This window comes from Drosophila grimshawi, unplaced genomic scaffold (genome assembly GCF_018153295.1).
Source record: "Drosophila grimshawi isolate 15287-2541.00 unplaced genomic scaffold, ASM1815329v1 contig_1377, whole genome shotgun sequence".
Lineage (NCBI taxonomy): Eukaryota > Metazoa > Arthropoda > Insecta > Diptera > Drosophilidae > Drosophila > Drosophila grimshawi.
This window is the reverse complement of record NW_025062900.1, coordinates 14044864-14059211: the sequence shown is the minus strand read 5'-3', so window position 1 is coordinate 14059211 and position 14348 is coordinate 14044864. Positions and strand designations below refer to the sequence as shown.

General features: G+C 39.1%; 5 protein-coding genes across 5 annotated transcripts in view; 2 read left to right on the top strand and 3 right to left on the bottom strand.

The window, feature by feature from the left end:
- Window positions 1–486: 486 nt before the first annotated feature.
- On the bottom strand, window positions 487–1785 carry LOC6562938. The gene is made up of 5 exons (XM_001988170.2): window positions 1711–1785; window positions 1504–1642; window positions 1360–1445; window positions 1056–1209; window positions 487–995 (listed from the first exon to the last, which is right to left on the bottom strand). The coding sequence occupies exons 1-5, from the start codon at window positions 1783–1785 to the stop codon at window positions 544–546; spliced, it is 906 nt and encodes a 301-aa protein (XP_001988206.2). The 3' UTR covers window positions 487–543.
- Window positions 1786–2742: 957 nt separating this feature from the next.
- Window positions 2743–3486, top strand: LOC116805223. The gene is made up of 4 exons (XM_032735788.1): window positions 2743–2776; window positions 2847–2932; window positions 2994–3147; window positions 3218–3486. Exons 1-4 carry the CDS (start codon window positions 2743–2745, stop codon window positions 3484–3486), a joined length of 543 nt encoding a protein of 180 aa, XP_032591679.1.
- A 656-nt stretch (window positions 3487–4142) lies between these two features.
- On the bottom strand, window positions 4143–7193 carry LOC6562939 (beta-1,4-glucuronyltransferase 1). Its single transcript, XM_001988171.2, has 3 exons — window positions 6301–7193; window positions 4838–5609; window positions 4143–4454 (listed from the first exon to the last, which is right to left on the bottom strand). The coding sequence occupies exons 1-3, from the start codon at window positions 6678–6680 to the stop codon at window positions 4257–4259; spliced, it is 1350 nt and encodes a 449-aa protein (XP_001988207.1). The 5' UTR covers window positions 6681–7193; the 3' UTR covers window positions 4143–4256.
- A 922-nt stretch (window positions 7194–8115) lies between these two features.
- On the bottom strand, window positions 8116–11247 carry LOC6562624 (septin-interacting protein 1). Its single transcript, XM_001988172.2, has 3 exons — window positions 11107–11247; window positions 8686–11045; window positions 8116–8614 (listed from the first exon to the last, which is right to left on the bottom strand). The coding sequence occupies exons 1-3, from the start codon at window positions 11213–11215 to the stop codon at window positions 8483–8485; spliced, it is 2601 nt and encodes an 866-aa protein (XP_001988208.1). The 5' UTR covers window positions 11216–11247; the 3' UTR covers window positions 8116–8482.
- Window positions 11248–12088: 841 nt separating this feature from the next.
- LOC6561715 (neuroguidin) overlaps window positions 12089–14348 on the top strand; it is a 49086-nt gene continuing 46826 nt past the window's right edge. The window contains exon 1 of the mRNA XM_032735686.2: window positions 12089–12590. Coding sequence (XP_032591577.1) covers window positions 12582–12590 — 9 coding nt within the window. The 5' untranslated portion in view covers window positions 12089–12581. The remainder of the gene's footprint in view (window positions 12591–14348) is intronic.

The following is a 14348-nucleotide window of genomic DNA, read 5'->3' as shown; positions in this document are numbered from 1 at the left end:
GAATTGTTAAGCTCCACTGAGTGCAGTGCAAAGCAAAATCGAATATTGAATAAGTCGATAAAGCGTGCTTGATGCTTTTTTATACTTTTCCTATTCTCAGTTGTATTATCCAAATTCACAGCAAATTTTTAGTAAAGCCTTATAAAAGTTCTGATTGCGGTTTGCATTTAAACATGCCAATAAATGGGCAACAATAATAAAATGGTTTTAGTTTGTATGAAATATGAACTTCAAATAAAACTTGCAAATTTAATTACTATTGTAGAATATTAAAATAAAGTTATTGAATTAAAAATTAAAAATGTTTCCTACTGATTCCATAGGCGAATTAATAAAAGAAAGAGGAAAAGGTAGATTCTTTTGAAGTATTTTTATTCTTATTTTAACTTCATAATTTGATGATTAGGATAAAGTTTTAAATGAATAAATATGTTTAAATATTGAGAAGTTTTTCGAAATAAAAATCAGTGAAAAGTTCGTTGCTTAAGCATTGATTTTCCTTACAAGCATAGTTTGATTGTCATCTAAACCTTAACTAACAAACTAATGCCATTGATAAAGTTGCAAGTCCGCATAACGGCGATTAATGGCATTTTTACGTTCCGCATCCCCGCCCACTCCACGCAGCAGCTCATCGCGTTGCCAGTTGCGATAGACAGCCGAGTCCTGCAGCTTATCGTCCTTGTCCATGGCCTGCAGCTGCCACCACTTCAAGTTGACAGCTGGCGTCTGCATTGGTATAACTGAAATAATCTGGGGCTGGCGTGGTGGCCACAGGCCCAGCTTAGCCAATCTCTTCTGCTCATCGATGTCCGTATCCTCGGGTGTGCCCAGCATTCGCAGCTGTTGTACTCCATTATTACTGCCATGGGAACGCCTCAGCGGAATCGGGTCAAAGGGATCCTCGCCATACAGCTGACGATACTTGTTGCTCTTCACCAGGGTTATGATTTGGAACATGGCAACACACGTGATACAGTTATAGCCAGCAAAAACTGTAGAAAGATCGTCAATTACATATAAAGAGTATTTCACTTTAGACAGTGCCCACTTACGACAATAGAAACTGCCCACCAGGGTCAGTATGATGAGCAGACCCAAATTGATTTGCTTCTTGAGCACGATCATCAGCACAATGTGACTAATTGTAATATTCAAAAAGTAAATGAATTCAACGACTGCCAGCGGCAATAACAACCATTTTCGCAGCTAGGAAACAATTAAATATAGTACAGATTTAAACAATATATAATCAAGTAATAAAAGCAGAAAGATATTTTCTCACTCAATAAGTGGTGATCTTTTTTCAGCTAAAGGACATACTACAGGATATACTCAACTCAAGTATCGAGTACTCACCTTTATTGCGCCCACAATGCCTAAAATGGCTATCACAATGTGAGAATAACACATGACTTGCAAACAGATCAGAATATTGTCGGGTGCTGTAATTATATGCATAGTGTAATGATATATGTTAAATCACACATATTATATACTCACAATCGTGTATTCCGTTGATGAACTTCCGTATTATAAAGGTGCTCTTGTACTGTGAGTCATTTTCAAGCAAATCGATAAGTCCGTCGAAAATGTGGATGCCACGCACAAATAATAATATGCTCAGCGCCAAAGACTGGGTCTGGAGAAAGTAAACTGATCTTAATACAATATGCAACCACTACCAAGATTTTTTGGGTTTTTTTTTACAATGCTCAAGCCGGCCACAATCAGAACGCCTAGGCGAACTGAGCAATAGCACAAATAGCTTTCCATAAACAACATATTCAGTGGAATATTATTTTAATCGCTGGCCATAATTCAGGCGCCAACAACCTGGCCCCGCCGGACTCACTCAACAACTGCCGGGCTGGGCTCTCCCACGTCGGAGTCGGACAAATTGCCAATGACAACAACGACAACAAAAACGAACAATTAACGGCACAATGGAGGCCATAAAGGACAAAAACTTGTTCCACAGCCAGAGAGAGAGATGCCTATCTGCATACGTTACTAAACTGTTGTCATAACTGTGCTCATAATGCAATCTGAATGAGAACCATTTTTCATTCGCCAGCTGAACGTCATGGAGTTCGCTACAATGTTGCAAGGCGCTCGAGGCCGATTCCTCAGTAAGTGGCAAGAATGTTGTGTATGGAGTCCTATATGTTCTGCGCCTCAGTGCGACTGGCTGTTATCATTATCAGTGCCTTTGCCTTGGTCTGTATCACCTGAAAACTACTGATTTATTATGAGATTTTGTTTGTTTACAAAATTGTGTTTGCATATTAAAATGCCGCATCGAACTTAAAACGAAACTAAAATGAATTGCTGCAGTTTTGTCACAGCTGTGGCAGTTAGTCAATCAGGTTAAACAGTATTATTTAAACATTTATTTAGATAGACTCAATGACTGTTTTTTAACATAATTTATAGAAATATGAAAATAGTTTCTTTAACATACATTTACAGGCATTGAAAGTTTGATAAATATTGAAGTAATTTTACAGCCCTACACAATTTTATTCAACTATTCAATATTTAAAATGTTTTTATAAGTCTAAACCTGTATCAATTATTTTGATTAAAGTTCTTAAAAAATTATAAAATAAAAACTAGAAAAAAACATTTTAGGCAAAAAGCATTATTATCTTATGTGTGATCACCACCGAAGGCATTGACTTTATGGTTCCTATAATATCCGCCTTTGATAATAATTTGAGTTACAGAGCCAGCTACTACATGGTTAGAGATGTCATATTCTGGATGGATAAATGTAAGCTTTAAGTAAAACTCTCATAATATTTATACTAATTTAATTCATATTCATATAAATTATCTAACAGATCCCGATGTAGTTGTTCTAACACTCCAACTATATAGCATTTGTCACGCCATATTCTGCATCATTGCTGCATATGGTGCCTATAAAGTGAGTAATAATTGCGATCCAATAAATACCCTTTTCCTCATTTTGTCTTAATTATTTTCAGCTCAAAAGATTTTTTGTGGTGCCCCTTGCCATTTTGGAGTCTGTGTATATTGTGCAGATCATAACGCTTTTTATACTTTTCTTGCGGATTGTCAGACATTTTTTAAGCCTTGGAAAATTGATACTGCTGACCCTTTCAGCAACTGCCTATTCATGTGATTATTCGAAAACTGATTGCATATAGTTATCTTATATATATATATATCTTATATATCCTTTGCATAGTTCTCACTGTTTATGACTTGTTCGCTCTGGTTGCTTTCGAGCAAATCATTGCACTTGTGAGAAGTAAACGTTATCAGCAGCTTTATGGCTCGGACCCATTTAATCCCATACTCAACCATAACACAGAACAGCAACTGAAGGAGCATCCCACTATTGTTTATGTAATGCCCAAGGCGAATGCAAATTTGCCAAAATGGTGGCAAGTGGATAGCTTGCAGCATAATAATAGGGAAAATATTATGTTGCATGATGCACACAGATATTTTTAAGTTTAACAAAAAAAGATGACGTTCAGAATGAAAAAATTAAATTTAATCTCTAATCTTTTGAATAAAATTGATATTATTATTATTATTGTAAATAAATATAAATGAATTATATGAATTCCAGATTCGAAATGCTTTCAGGTGGAAAGCTTAAAGCTCTCTGCAGACTAAAAAGCTGTGGTGAAACTATCGTTTTAGAATACCACACAGCGTTGCCACTCTATGCAAAGTGGTGAACTTTCAATTCGAAAGCTAAACCATTCTACAACAAAATTAATTATTACAAAAAATAGCTTTCGTAATGGCTGCCTTAGTCATATTATCTTCGCTGCTGCTAATCATGAGCAACATTCGGTTCCAAGCAAAAACTGCAAAGGATTCTGCACGATTCGTTGAGTAGGATGGCGGATTTTTAATTAAACTTACACTAGACAGCTGGAATAGTGTAATTTGGGCTCAAGCGATACACAAATTATATTTGAAGTTATTTCATCAATTTAACAACCATTTTTTTAGCATGCAAACAATGCCTTCAAAAGAATATAATGTTAATCAACGCCATTGTTGGTTTAAGCCGACAAAGATGATAAACTACTGAACACTTAGGCTAAGGCCAAACTCAAACAGCATTCTGCATAAACGTTTACCAATTGTTCAACTTAAACATAAAATATACGGGTACATTTTATTAAAATTCTACATTAAATGTTATATCACTTGAGATCGCAGGAACCGTCTGACTTTTTTGATAATAACTATCGCATTCACTTGCATCACGTAGTACAGTTCTTATTCTCTCCGTAGAGCACTCGATACTCTGGCTCAATTGTTTTCTTGATTATACGGTTCATCTCCTTGGCGTATTTTTGACGCACCGGATTTAGCTTCGAAGTCTTAATGCCGGGACTGTGCACTAGAAAGGCAGGATGCAGCACATGATACTCGTAGCCCAACAGGCACATGGCGAGGCCCTGCAAATATAAAGAATTTTAATAAATCTCGAACTAATATTTATTTAGGCCGATTTTGAGCCACGATAAATATAGATGAAGCGAAGTTTAACAAACATTGACAGATTTTAAAATGTTTTACTGCATTTGATTTGCAAGAATTCCTATAAATGATTTTTAATATGTTTAATAATGTAATGGACTCAACTCTAAGTAAGAAAAACCTTCTGGATTAATACAACATATCATTTGACAAAAATTCATTAGATTAGATTAGATTGTTATGGCATTTCAATTTACAATAACTTCATTGTTTGGTTTTTTTTTAAAGTAGTACCATAATTAGCGTACATTTTGTTTGTTTTTATGGTTTATATGGTTTTTCTTGCGATTTTAATACCAACCTGTATTCGCTTGTTGGATTGTCCCTCCCACGTGACACGCTCATCGAAGATTGGCTCTGTATTGTCGCTGACGTAGAAGGGCTCCCAATATTTGTAGACGCCCTGGCGCAACGTCTTGCTAAATAGTTGTAGGGGATCTGTGGGGTTAAAGGCTCGATTTATCCAGCTTTTGTATTCAGGCACTTTGTGACAGTTCTTGCAGATCTTCGCATGGAAGATCTGAGCTCTCCCCTTGCCCAACAACGTTAACAGTTCGGATTTATCGTTTGGCACAGATTCGTTCTCATTCACCTCAAAAACGGCAAGGGGATAGACTCGGCGGGCCTGATCTGGCCTCAAGGCCAGCACACTGTTGTTGAGGGACACCATATCCAGAAATTGGTCCACAAACCCTAAGCTCGGATATAGTTCAATGTCGCAGGCGAATATGAAGTGTGTATTGGCCGCCAATCTGGCGATATTGCGACCTACATTAATGGGATAGGTCATTTTGGCCTGCACCTTGTACATAGTGGAACTGTTCTGTCTATAGGGCGGTTCGAGCAGGGTGCCATTGGCTTCCACGCATTGGTAGGGCCAGTTCAAGGCCTCCTCCTCGTCATAGGGGACATAGTCGGGCATATGATTGTGGGAAAAGTAAATGTGAAAGCTGACAAAATCGCTGATCATTTGGCTGCCAGGCAAACAGTTTCTCACATACTGAATGGCATCCAGCGTCGAATTTAGATCATAGCCAGGCGTGTGAATCGCAAAACTGATTGGTGCAAACCATCTGCAAATTGAGAATATTCATTTTATATATATGACGAATAGACCGATAAGATCTAACTGGGCTCTCTTCGAAATGCAGTTATTCCAGTAATCAATGAGTACTTTTCTACTCTATTATATACTCTATATCTAACTTATATGCCAATTTAAATATATGCTTGATTAGCAACCAATCATACGATATGAATTGTATTTACTTATGGTCGAAAGACATAGACGTCAATCGACTCTTGAATTGTATCTCAAATCATAATTGTTATCAAATCAAATTTTTAGACATTTTTTGATAAGGAAATAAGTTGTAATCAAAATAGCTATTTTGTGCTAATACGAATTTAACATGTTTATACCCAGGGGATATTATAATTTTAGCCTGACACGTTTAACGCCAGTTTATAATTTAGATATGACCAGATTAACTCATCTCTAAAATGTGTGCCGAAGGTAGCCATTGTTGAATTCAGAATTAAGTGTTTTACCACCCACAAACAAACAAATTTAGATAATTTTTCACTTTCCTATCAGTTTCACTTAACAACCTCATTATAAAATGTTTAAAACTGTGGGTTATACAAATTGCAGAGATCAACAGCTTATTTTTTGTTAAAACTCGAGATATTTCCAGCTTGAAACAAATAAAACAAAATGAAGATGCTCAAGGGGAATAGATAAGAATTAAACATTTTACTCACCGCTCTGCGAGCGTTTCCAGATTATCAAAGAATGTGAAGTCGCCATTTGTAGTGTACGTGATTGACTCGGCACAGCCCATGTCCCGACTCAGTCGTCCCACAACCAAATTCTGAACCACCCAATAGTCGCCATGTTTCACTTTCTGCAGACTCAGTTGACGATTGCGGCATTTGAGTAGCTGCTGCAGCTTTTCTGTACGTGGCGATATCCACTTTGGCTCTTCGATGCTGGTCGGTTCGGTGATATCCAAAAGAGTAACAGGGGCAACATCAGCAAATTTCAATTGCCGCGCCTCTTGTAGATTTCGAAGAAGGTACAGTGAACTCAATGCGATGAGTGCTAGGAGCAGCAGAAAACGTCTATTGACCTTAACACCCATCGATGTAGAACCACTTGGTCTGATCTTAGGCTCAACACTGGATCGCTGGATACACGAGCGCAAAATTAGAATGCAACAATAACGACTCAAGTGTCAGACATATATATGTTTTAGTTTTTAGCTTCGGATCGTTTAAAAGCTGTCACACTTGCAATGATAAATTGCAGTTCAACTCGCCTCTCATTACCATGTGAAATACTAAACACCAATACGTGCTAAACTCGTGCACCCAACTGAAATGAACTAAGTCAAAACAACGGGAATGGCTATCAGGTTGCGCACAATGTGTCTAAATATTGAGATATTATGTTATGTTTCCAGTTAATGATAATTAAGTATATATTAAAAAATATAGGGGTTATTTTAAGCAACAAACGAATCGAAAACAATTCGGATTTGATAGCTAAGCATGAAATTCATAAACATATAAACATGTTATTTTTTTCATAACTATTTTATCAACATAATAAAACCGGAAACCGAACCGCGAGCGACGAAAGATGGATGGCAACTAAACTGACCGTACTGAATATTATATGGTAGACGTACTGGAGGAGCTGCGATAAGCAGCCGTCAATCAAAACTTTAGGATAAGTCTAATCTAACAATGGAATAAAAGAGAATTACACTTTCACAATTTATGTACTTATTACTTGTACAGCATATTCTACAAATAATTATACACATATATATATATATATATATATATATATATATATATATATATATATATATATATATATATATATATTTATTTATTTATTTATTTATTTATTTATGTAAATAAGTTTCGTCTAGGTTATATTGACAATTGCATTTGTATTGGCCAGTTTGCTGGCACAAGTGTTTTCTTCTCCATCACAATTGAAATTATTTATCTAGTTGGTTGATCTGATGACTCTAAAGCACAATGACCAATCTCTCGCATAAAATTGTTTATAAATACGTTAATAAAATATTTGACATTAAGAAGATAATAGTTGAATTCTATCATGTTGTTCATATTAGTATTCAATTATTTTTAATTATCTTATAATCTAAGCTTTACAAATAAAACCAGTTGGTTGAATCTATCTGTAAATTTCTACTCATTTACATAATTTTATTTGTTTTAATCATTTTTTGTATGCGTTTTTAATGCTTAATGCCCATGGTAAAATATTATTCATGCGATTTATGAAATTTCTGCGATTTTAACTTCCTTTGTTGCTGATAATGCTACAATTGGTTGACTTTAATCATTAATGCATGCATTACACATGAAAAATATATACAAATGTACAAAGAATATCATTAAAATAACGCGGTATTAATTGAGAAAATACCGATGTGAAAGCAAAATTAGAAAAAAGAGAAATAAATATTTCAATTCAAATTATCTTGATTTGTCAAATAGCTAGCAAATAATGAAATTAAAAATGCAGTTTTAATTTATTTTTGAACATGGACTATTTGAAGGCGACCCACTGTTCATTTTATCATATATTATACACCTATAATTAGAGAAATAAAATAATATTTATTTCTAAATGTTTAGATTATTTCGTCAGAGAACTGCGACGTTAGATTAGCTCCTATTCGTATTTTGGTAGATTACAATTAATTATTATTGTTTGATAACTGCCAAGTTATCTATATCAATCTATATCAATATTTACTATCTATTATATATTGTATATAGATACAGATATGTCTAAATAAAAACACACATTTAGCATATTAACTTTGTTGGTAACGCTCAAGCGTTGATAAGTCTTAAACAGCCGTTACGACTAGGTGGAACAATCTCATGGATGCAGCACTTAGATGAGGCCAGTTTGTGCACGCTCCAGGAGTTGATTGAGGGCCACAGGTTGCCAGCTCTGAAAGCTGCTATCGCTCAGCATACAAACATTGCGATCGATGTAACAGAATAGTTTGCCCACTCGATAAATCTGAACAAAACCAAAGAAAGAAAAATATTAATGAATAGTTCTCCCATTGAGGAAGTTTGTAAGCTGCTTACCTGTTTGCCCAATTCGCGTCGTCCTGGCAATGGGGCGAATATGATGCCCAGTTCGGCGCACTTCTGCGAGACGAGCTCCTTGAACTCCAGCTGAGCGGGCGGAGCCACATCTATGAGCATTACGGGGGCGAGCAACACAGGGGCGGGCGCTGGTGGCATGGGCGGTGGTGGGGCCGAAGTGGGTTGGAGAACCGCATCCGTGGCGCGGTGCAGCATGTCGAGGGCGCGACGCAGATGCTCCTTGATGCAGGGCTCGCGTAAGATGGCCTCACTGAACATGCTCTTCCAGCCGGCATACCAGCGTGAGATTTCGGCATAGTCCGGCGACTGATTCAGCCACATGACGAGCACCTGCATCCAGCGTGGAAAGAAATACTTATCGAGCAGCTGGGCCATGTGGGCGGCGGGTATTAGTTCGTGCCATTCCCACACCTGATGCCACAGCTCCAAATCCTGCTGCAGCGGATTGATGATGAACTCGGCGAGCACCGCCTGCAGCTTGGGTATAATGTGACGCAGCAGGAACTGCAGCAATTGTTCCTCGGGAAATGCCGTCTGCCACGGCGTGAGCATAGCCCGGGCGGACCGATCTTGAGGTGACCAAGCCTCCAATGCCACACCCAGTTTGCTGCGTATCTGCGGATAGACAGACTCCTCCAACTTCTCACCCAGCAGTCCATGCCAGGGCAAAATCCAAATGTGGATGGGCACCGTATCCGTCAACGGATCCCAATCGCGGACGCCAATCTTCAGCCGAGTCAGCACCAGTTTCTCCAGCACCGAGTCCAACACCCACGTGGGCAACACGGGCGCCCATGCGTCCAGCAAAGCGGCCATCACGGCATGCTCCTTGGGCTGCCAGTTGAGTGCGCTCGTCCGAATCGAGGGCATCACCCCGACCCAGATAAGCGAGGAGTATGGATCGAAAACGTTCCGCGATTGCCGCAGCTGCAGCTGCTCTACCGATACCGGCGCCTGATCCTCATCCTTATGCAATATGTTGCGCCAACGCTTTATCATCTCCACCGGCTGCATGGGCTTCTCCAGCGGCTGCCAATCAGCTAGTTCCCGGCGCAGCAATGGTGCTATGACGCCGCCAGCCATGTCCTCCATGCCGAACTCCTCAAACTCGGCGGGATAGTCGCGCTGTAGGTCGAGAAACAGCTCCTCCGCCTGTGACATGGTCAAGTCCGGATTCTCGCTGAGCTGATCGACACGAGCGAGCACCTGCTCCAAAGTGCTCATGTGATTACGCTCCAGACTCACCAGTTCCAGCAGCTGCTGATGCTCATGCTCCAGCGCTGCATGCAGATCCTGGCCCTCCCGCTTCTCCTTGTCGATGTTAATGATCTCCTGCTCACATTGGTTAACCAGCAGCGACATATTGTGCGCCAGTTCCGGCATGCTAAACACACTAATCGGTGAACTTTTTCCTCCGCCCGACGGCATCTGCTCATCGTAGAGCGTCTCCTCGGGCGTGATCTTGCTCTGGGCCAAGGCATGGTAGCCACTGAGGACGCGTCGCTCCGGTCCGGTCATGTCGATGACGGGCACATTGCCCAGCTGCTTGGCCAGCTTCACGGGCAGCAAGTGGTTGTCCTTGAGACTCTTAGCAATGACTTCCTCAACGGATTTATAGTAGTAGCGCTGCTGTTTGCCGGACTTCTCACGCGGCTCGACGCCGACTTTCTTCCACTTGGTCAGCTGCTCCTTGAACTCCCTGGCCTCCTTGATGTCGTCGTCTTCTTTCGGGGGTTTTGCCTGGCCGCCAATGCTGGCCGCCGTCTCCGGTCCGTAAGCACCAATGGCACCTCTTCCCTTGCGCACATGCGCCTGCACCGGCTGCTGGATGCCCTGCAGATCCTTTCCCAATCCCTTGCCCGGCTCATAGCCCATCTGCAGCAGCAGCTTGGCGCCAATGCCACGCGTATGTTGCTCCCAGGCACCAACATTCCGACCACTTGCAATGTGCGATTTGTGGCGCAGTCCAGCAATGTTCCGGGACCGCATCTGCTGCTGCTGCTGCTCCCTCTTATTCTCTTCACCATCGGAGCTATCCGAGCTGTAATCCTCGTTGTTGTCCATCAGCTGCGGCTGCTTTCCCCCAAACGATGGACGTGCCTCGTTGCCGTCGCTGTCCTCCGAATCACCAGCTGGAGCCTCATCTTTGTTTGTGCCCTCCTCCAGCTGCTTCTTCTTTGGCTGTTTGCCAGCTTGTTGAATGCCGCCAGCAACGAAATTGACGGGAGCCGTGTAATCCTTTGCTTTGTTGGCAGCGCCGCCGCCCAGGCCACGCCTACCGCCACGTCGACCGCTGGCTTCTCCCTCGCTTTCATTGTCGCTGTCATCGGCCCAAATGCCTGGAAAGGAAAAAAGAAAACAAATTGAAAACAAACAAATTTTGTGTTTGCTTTTGCTTACCGTAGATTTGCTGATGTTTGGTTTGACGACGGCGTGGTCGATTTATATTGAACTCGTTGTCCAAATCATAGTCCGTTATTTCAAAGCGCTCATATTCGTTGTCCGACATTGTGCATTTCTATAAATATTCAAGCTAAAATCAATATTAATATTAAGCAGACGAAAACGTTTAGATGCGTTTAAGATTAGTGTTGCAAAATGTGCAAAATGTAAGAATACAGATTAAGCGGTTCGCGAGTTAACATACAGTTAGCACACTGTTGTGCTTGTTATTATTTATTTTTAAAATTCTACGCAAGTTTTCGATGTTTGCTTTGGCGTCTTTTAACTGTCAAGCATTAATTCACAATAAATAATAACTTCAATTTGATATGATATTTTTTGGTGAAATGACAATTGGTACTGCTAAATGCAATCAGATGTTCTGTTAAGATCATCATTTATGAATAGTGGCAGCACTAACTCAGGAAACATACTTTGTTAGAGTCAACAGTGCATTTTGCGTATAACGACTGTATAACAGAATGTTGACAGCTGTAAAATTCAGTGATTCCGTTTGTCGGTGAACTACTCATTAATTTACTTCCTATTAATCAATATAATATGTTAATGCGAAAAATACTTTGAAGTTAACTTCTTCATCTTGTGGGTAATATGCAATTAAGAGTATAGCTCTTGATGAAAGTTTTCATTGAAAACTTTGTGTACCAAGTCTAGGCGCCAAAATCAAATATTTAACAGTTGCAGTTTTTTTAAATTTAGGAGAAAACCCGTTGTGAAATATTTTAGCTTTTAATGTATTCTTCTTCTATAATTTGTTAGTGACAAAGCGTGAATAAATCGTTGTTCACTCTTAAAATCTTATCAACTATGCTGAAGAACAAGTTCTATAGTTCGATTATCAAATCGTGGCAATCGAACTAGTTCAGTTTTGACAACAGAATTCTCGCACGTGCATTGCAAGAGTACCGATAACATAACATTGTTCTCGATGTTCTTGTTGCGTGCGGTTCGCTGTTTGGTTTTCGCGCATAAAAATCTAACGCGTTACAGGCTCGAGTTAAAGCAGCGTAAAGTGCACACAAAAACAAACACATTAACATAACTGCAACTGCAACTTCAACAACAACTGCACAGGCCGCGACGCAACAACCGCAGCAAACGCGTTTCCTTTGTGTTCTTGAGTGAACTGTTTATTGCATTTTATATTCAACACAATTGCACAAATGTACATAAATGCAAATTTCAAATACATTGAAAAGCAATCGCAAATACAGCAAGCAAAACAAAAGTGAAATTAACACGTGCGCTTAGCAATCACTCTTTCGTTCTTCTCCAACTTAAATTAATTATTGCAGTTGCTTTTACTTTTTCGTTGTCGCCGTCGCTGCCGGCGTCTATTTTGGCTGGCATTTGATTTGCCTTTGGATTAATTATTGCTTGGCAACAACAACAACTATCACAGGAACAACAAAATGGTGCAGGTTAGTAAATAACTAAGATTTGTTTAATAAAAGTAATAGCTTAAGTATAAGACACGTTTATTTAGACGACCATTTACTTGATAACTATTTCTAATTATATATTTTATCAAAGACTCAATCTTATTTTAATCTTAAGTTTAATTCCTTCGTTCAAATGGTATTTTAAGTACATCTTTAAACATTTTTAAAAACTAAAAGTAATGTTGGAAAAATGTATATAGGAAAGTTCAATTTAAATATGAGTTTTAATTACAAAAACAGTGAAAATTTGGACTACAAAATATAATAACTTCATATTCAAATCTGTTATTTTTCGATTTGCTTTGCTGATTTTAAAACTCAGTTTTCGTCTATTTTCGTCGACTTTCGAATGCAATTTATCTTGAATAGTTTTAATGTTAGTTTTCTTCCAAAACTCTTGACATACAGCAGTCACAAATAATCTCTCACTTGATATCAACTTTAAACACCTATTTACAACTTTTAAATCCTTATATTTTGGCCTGGCATATACACCATGAAACCCTTAAAAGTCAACTTACTCCGAAAAAAAAACAAACCAAACAAAAGGCAAACTCTGCACACAACCAAACTTGAAAAACTTTTCACTTTTTTCAACCCCCCTCGCGATATGCGCCTGTTCCCTGACCTTTGACGTAACTTTGTCCAACAGCATGAACAAGAACAACTTGCAACCCCACTGCAAAAAAAAAAATCCTTGTACGGGACATCAAAAACAAAAAAAAAAGAAAGAAAGGAGGAAAATATTGACTGGCTATGCAGTTTTTCCCAACCACCCCGCTGGCCGCTTGTGTATATATTTCCACCTTCTACTGTCCCAAACGGGAATCAACAACAACCACCGCACCACCGAAACAGCGAAAAAGCGGCACCAAAAATGTGTTCGCATAGAAAAACCCAATTAGATTCGTTCGGCTGTGCAGGACACGATGGGACGGAATCGCCCAAGGACTGGGAAAATTGGCCTATTTGGCCTGTATGTGTGGGCCTCTTACCCCTCTCCCCCCTGCTCCCAGTAATGAACTCGATACGTTGCATTTAGTCAATTTTCCAACCACCATCAATGAGCAGCAAACTGGAGGCAGCCAAAAAAATCATTGATATATGTTTCTCTAATTGCTATTTTGGGAGGCGATGGCATGCCCTTCTTTTTTGTTTCGAAGAGTTTGTAAGGCTTGTAAAATATCTAGTCTAAACAATTCAACAAATAAGAATTGTCCCAAATTGAGATGCATATACAATTTTAATTAGTGAGAAATTTTGATTTTCTTTTTAGAAATTCATTTAAAAGTATTGTCCAAAAATTGTTAACAAATTTATTCCGAAGTTTAAGGCAACCAGTTGAAGTTTGAACACATTTACTTTTATTTAAAACAAAAATTTAATTTCTTGCAAATCGGAACTAGATTATGATAAAAGTAAAATCTTGAATACAAACTTGATTCTATCAGAGTCCTAATAGGCCTAAAAATACACCCCGCTCGCGTATACCCAGCCTAGCCATTCATGTGCGTACAGGGTATTTAAAAAAAATAACTAAAACGGTTCGCCTACCTGTTCCGAAAAATGATTGAAGTTCCACTTTTCGATTTGATATGCGTTTTGCAACTGTCCACATACACACACACACACACACACACTCACACACACTCACACACACACACACACATATATGCTCAGTTATAAAAGCACACACACATACGGCTATGTCAAAGCGCATTTTCCACATTTGCATTT

What these genes read in the sequence shown, in the direction of transcription:
- LOC6562938 (XM_001988170.2), bottom strand. Translation starts at nt 1,785, where the DNA reads ATGTTGTTTATGGAAAGCTATTTGTGCTATTGCTCAGTTCGCCTAGGC. An exon ending in GCATTGTGGGCGCAATAAAG is followed by an intron (nt 1,210 to 1,359) that starts GTGAGTACTCGA and finishes ATTGTTTCCTAG; the next exon opens with CTGCGAAAATGGTTGTTATT. An exon ending in GGTGGGCAGTTTCTATTGTC is followed by an intron (nt 996 to 1,055) that starts GTAAGTGGGCAC and finishes ATCTTTCTACAG; the next exon opens with TTTTTGCTGGCTATAACTGT.
- LOC116805223 (XM_032735788.1), top strand. Translation starts at nt 2,743, where the DNA reads ATGGTTAGAGATGTCATATTCTGGATGGATAAAT. An exon ending in CATATTCTGGATGGATAAAT is followed by an intron (nt 2,777 to 2,846) that starts GTAAGCTTTAAG and finishes ATTATCTAACAG; the next exon opens with ATCCCGATGTAGTTGTTCTA. An exon ending in CTGCATATGGTGCCTATAAA is followed by an intron (nt 2,933 to 2,993) that starts GTGAGTAATAAT and finishes AATTATTTTCAG; the next exon opens with CTCAAAAGATTTTTTGTGGT.
- LOC6562939 (XM_001988171.2), bottom strand. Translation starts at nt 6,680, where the DNA reads ATGGGTGTTAAGGTCAATAGACGTTTTCTGCTGCTCCTAGCACTCATC. An exon ending in CTGGAAACGCTCGCAGAGCG is followed by an intron (nt 5,610 to 6,300) that starts GTGAGTAAAATG and finishes CTCAATTTGCAG; the next exon opens with ATGGTTTGCACCAATCAGTT. An exon ending in AATCCAACAAGCGAATACAG is followed by an intron (nt 4,455 to 4,837) that starts GTTGGTATTAAA and finishes TTATATTTGCAG; the next exon opens with GGCCTCGCCATGTGCCTGTT.
- LOC6562624 (XM_001988172.2), bottom strand. Translation starts at nt 11,215, where the DNA reads ATGTCGGACAACGAATATGAGCGCTTTGAAATAACGGACTATGATTTG. An exon ending in CAAACATCAGCAAATCTACG is followed by an intron (nt 11,046 to 11,106) that starts GTAAGCAAAAGC and finishes TTTCCTTTCCAG; the next exon opens with GCATTTGGGCCGATGACAGC. An exon ending in GACGCGAATTGGGCAAACAG is followed by an intron (nt 8,615 to 8,685) that starts GTAAGCAGCTTA and finishes GGTTTTGTTCAG; the next exon opens with ATTTATCGAGTGGGCAAACT.